Consider the following 4556-nt stretch of genomic DNA (forward strand, 5'->3'; position numbering starts at 1 on the left):
ATTTTCTATCAGTGAGATGTTTTGAATGTTTCACATGAGAGCTTAAGGATCAGTTAGGGAAAGGGCCAAAGTTGTTTTACTTTGTTAATTTTGTCATGAATACTTAATGTAATAGGGAAATACTAAACCTTTAAAGTCAAATTTTTAGGGGCTTCTATCTTCCAAGCATGTCTACAAGTACACAAGTGTTTTTTAATGTTAATAAAGCCAAGCATGGAGGAACCTAAAATATAGTTTCCCACTGCAAACACTTCCATCTCTCACTTTTTAAATTTACACATAAACATTTGTTCCAAGGAAGGATCAGGAAACGTTTTGTAAAGTAAAAAAGAAACCAACCTGGAGAGAGATCCGTGTCAAACCAGAGGACATTGTTTTGGTTATTGGATCTAAATGAGGTTCATCATGTTCGTATCTGTCTTCATGTACTTGTCTCTGTCTGAGTGGTTCTCTCCATGGATTGATTCTGCTGTATGGTTCAAACCAGGCAGTGCTCTGCCTCCACAACAACTCATCTTCCTCTGGTTGGTTCTCCTTACGCACTTCAGACCTCAGGTTGTCAGCAGAGATGAACCATGAAACACCTGGAAAGGACCAGTGAAATTTAAACCAGCTAAATCAAAGATATTAAGTTTTACTCTGGTATAAAACTATATACACTTTATTTGTAGTCGACGTACCTTTAGGGTAGGTCTTTGGCAGGCTTCTCTTGCTCTTTCCCTGTTTTTGTAACCCCTGACTCTTCGCGGGGCTCTTCCGCCCTCCTCTCCCCTTCTCTAAACTGGATGAGATGGATGAAATCTGCCTGGAAGTTCTAGCTTCACCAGGCGAAGGGAATGTGGTTCCAACATCTCTGGTGTGGCGTCGAGTCCCATTAAGGACAATCTCCAGGTCGCCTGAGCAAAAAAAGAAAACAGTGTAAAGAAGCTTTGTCAACCATTTGTCAATTTACTGGTTTTTTTTGGTTACAGATAAGCCTTTGAGCTAACCATGGCACATTTACATTTATGTTAAAATGTCATTTTGCATTGCCTCCTGTAAATAAAACAAATGAATTGCCTTATTCTTCCGTCTTACCAATAAGGGAGTAGTAACTCCAGAATTGCAATAATCTTTTGCTTTTTGCAAATAAAAAGTTCAAACTGTTCATAAGAAAAAGTAACAGTCAGGTAAACGTCAAATGTAGAACACAAACAAACTCATAAGTACATAATATGCCATCTATCTATCTATCTATCTATCTATCTATCTATCTATCTATCTATCTATCGTATATAAACTAGACAACAGGTATATAAAACAGCACAAAATGTCTTTTTGAATGGAGGAGCAGCTTGTGGGTTGTTTGTAGCCCTAATTTTGTCAGGCTGTACACTCCTTGTTTGTAAAGATTTTCAACCAAACACATTACCAAAATTTAACTAAATTACTTTAGCAAGCACTTATCAATCTGAGTGACCTCTTTAGCAGCACTGACCTGCTTGGATGCTTCTGCTGACCAGTTTAACACTCTTTTTGGCTGCCAGAGTCCTGGAGGGGCCACTGTGTGACGGAAGAGTGTAAGTGCTGGTTGATGCAGAATCAGCAGCAACCTGAAGACCAATACAATTATATCAAACATTTAGAGCTGTTCAATACCTGTGATTATGTCACTTTGTTCTGTACTCCATGTTAACATGAACGGCCTCCCTGATCTAAACTAGAGTGGTTGATTGTTGTTGGACTTCTGTGCTAGTCATGGATTGTCCATAACAAACACCATGTTCGATATAGGATGCTCATAAGTGTACGTGGTACCAGAGCACCCTAGGCCAACGGTCAATGATCGATTTTGGATGAAAAAATAAAAAATAAAAAAATAAGGTGCTGACACAACAATGCAACCTACATAGATTGTGGATTTATTTAGAATTTCACAGCCAGACATGAAATTCAAAAGACCTTTGAATGATCTTCAAGTTCCTTTTTGGTGCTATACAGCTACTCAAAGCAGCAGGCATATTTTGGATCAAGATATCATACTGGTAAAAACAAATTTTTTTTGAAAATCTGGTAAAAATAAAAAAAGTTTGTTTCCAAATTCCAAAAAGTTATATTTTTTAAGTAAAAGATATTTGCATGGCTCTCCATTTTCCATTACTCTCCAAGTGTTAACTTCAAATCCACAAGCTTTCAAATGGGTTGTTATTGCACTTGATGCATACATATGATTATCCTTATACACTGTAATTAAATTAGTTTTACCTTACAATGAGGGCAATAACATGCATATACACTTACTATGGATTCATCAGTACCGGTGGTCTCTGATAGTGTGATGATGTAAGGTGGCTCTTTGTTTCTACCTCTCCACTGCTCCCTCCCTTCCTTCTGCTTGTTGATGGTGCTGTACAGTTTACTGAGGCTGGAGCTGGTTTTCAGGTGCTGGACTCGGTGGGCGCCAAAGGCTCGGATCAACCGCGCTGTGTCCACGGTGGACATGGAGCTGGACATAGTGGATAAGGTCTCCGACTCGTCTCTATCTGCAGGACAGAGGTGCTGACTCTGGGAGGAGCCCTGAGAGAAGCTGGAGATGGACGAGTCACGGTTGTCCTCATCTGTAGGTTCAGAAGTTTCATCTACCTGTAGGCTCTGTGTCCAGGTCTGATGAGGGACAGGAGGTTCACCTTCAACCTTTCTACCTCTGACTTTCCATTCTATTCCTCTGGCTTCACAACCTACGCTCCTCTTCACTACTCCATCCTTCTGTGTTTTGTTCCCCATAGCATCTTCTCCCCTCCTTCTTAGATTTTCTTGTTGTAGTTCTGACATGTAAGTGCCCCTACTGTTATTAATAAGACGGGACAGGCGTTCTAGCCGCTCCAGCAGTGATGCCTCTCTGTCACTGGTGGGTTGGGACTGCTCCAGGCTCCACTGATCACAGAACCTCTTCCACAGCTGGTCCAGAGTGCTGCTGCTCTGCTTGGAAGTGGGGTGATGGAGGCCAGAGTACCTCTTCTCCTGGTTGCGCTCCTCTCCTGCCTGAGTAGCAGGGCTTTGATCCAGGTGATGGCTCGCCTTGTCGTAGGCTAAGTCCACATGAAATCTCACACGGCTCGGCTTTGGTTGATCATAACTGGGGAACTGCATCGGGCTGGTCCCCTGGTCTCTCTTGGAGACTTCTTGGTTGCTTGATAAAGACACTCTGGTAAAGGCAGCCGATACCTGATAAGACTGCTTTGGAGCTTGAGTCACACTTGTTTGTGAAGGTCCGTCTGCTGATACAGAGGCACCTACGAGGAGCGAGACATAACCGGTGTTAAGATTGATTTAGGATCATACAAACAATATTTATTATCCATTGCCTCATGTGCAAACAAAAAGAAGTTAGAAAAAAAACTACAGAAAAAACTAAGCAAAGCCATGTAAACAAAAGTACACACACTACTGCTTTTAAAAGCAATTCAAAAGCAAGCCTTTCACACAATAAAAATGCCAAATGTAACATTTCTAAATTAAAAATAGTGATCAAATATTTCTTTAAACAACTTCTTACAGTTACTGTCTGTCAAAAAAAAAAAAAAAATTGCAAAACAGTCCAACAATGTCCCTTTCTCCTCAGTAGAAATTAGTGTAAGTGTGTTATTATATTGATTCTATTTAACTAAAGTGACAGATATGTACAAATTAACGATTAATGGCTTTTATTTGTAATTATGGACAGATGATACTTGTTTCACACATGCATTTGACACAATATAACTTAATGACTATGAATTCTGTTTTTCTGTGGATTGAGCTCACCTCTGTGTCCTGACTCATGCATTTTAAAGGTGGCTGTTTTCAGCCTCTTGCTGTAGATGCCCTCTGAGTGTCTGATGGTGACTCCACGGTCCAACCCAGTGTCTCGGTGCCCGAGGACCTCGCTGCCGAAGCGTGGGGGTACAGCGTCGTCTGAGCCTAATCAGAATTCCAAAAGTGGCTTATTACCTCATGATGGGTGCTACTCAGAAAAAAGGTTAAACCAAGATTGCCTGAATTTAAGATAAAAGATGAATAACACTGCTGCAAAAAAATGAAAAACAAAAGGAGCCTAAAGTCCCTGACCCCCCTTCCTCTCTCTCAGCCTTTGTCTCACTCAGCCCCTGAACATGTATAATTAATGCACTGCCTGGTGTAGGTTACAATAGACCAGCTGCTACCCATACAGGCACAAGGAAAATGAGACCAGAGCCTCCTCATTTACCAGAGATACAACTACTAATTTAATTCTCTGAATCTAAATAGTTCCTTCATTTCTAATTCCATGAACTTTATTTAAAACTATTTGCTATGTCAGTGCAAGAAACAAAAGCTCTCCAGTTTTTCTTTTTGACCAATTTGGTCTCCAGCTATCTTTGGTATATTCATTTGTTGCATGCTTGTTGTTCATTGGGTCATGCTATATGGTAAACTATATCAGTGATTCCCAAAGTGGGGGTCGGGACTCACAGGGGGGTCGCAAGCCAGAGAGGGGGGGGGTCGCAAGTTGATTTCCAGAAATAAAATAAAAATTTAAAAAACGATTAGAAATAGCA

The 4556-nt window shown here is 40.6% G+C and overlaps 1 protein-coding gene across 3 annotated transcripts in view; it reads right to left on the minus strand.

Moving 5' to 3' along the window:
* Positions 1-4556, minus strand: part of alms1 (ALMS1 centrosome and basal body associated protein) — a 31727-nt gene that overhangs the window by 2635 nt on the left and 24536 nt on the right. For all 3 annotated transcript variants that reach the window (XM_032511038.1, XM_032511037.1, XM_032511039.1), the window contains exons 10-14: positions 3784-3939; positions 2281-3272; positions 1478-1592; positions 681-896; positions 340-584 (exon numbers count right to left, since the gene is read on the minus strand). In XM_032511038.1, coding sequence (XP_032366929.1) covers positions 340-584; positions 681-896; positions 1478-1592; positions 2281-3272; positions 3784-3939 — 1724 coding nt within the window. The remainder of the gene's footprint in view (positions 1-339; positions 585-680; positions 897-1477; positions 1593-2280; positions 3273-3783; positions 3940-4556) is intronic.

This window comes from Etheostoma spectabile, unplaced genomic scaffold (genome assembly GCF_008692095.1).
Source record: "Etheostoma spectabile isolate EspeVRDwgs_2016 unplaced genomic scaffold, UIUC_Espe_1.0 scaffold314, whole genome shotgun sequence".
Classification (NCBI taxonomy): domain Eukaryota; kingdom Metazoa; phylum Chordata; class Actinopteri; order Perciformes; family Percidae; genus Etheostoma; species Etheostoma spectabile.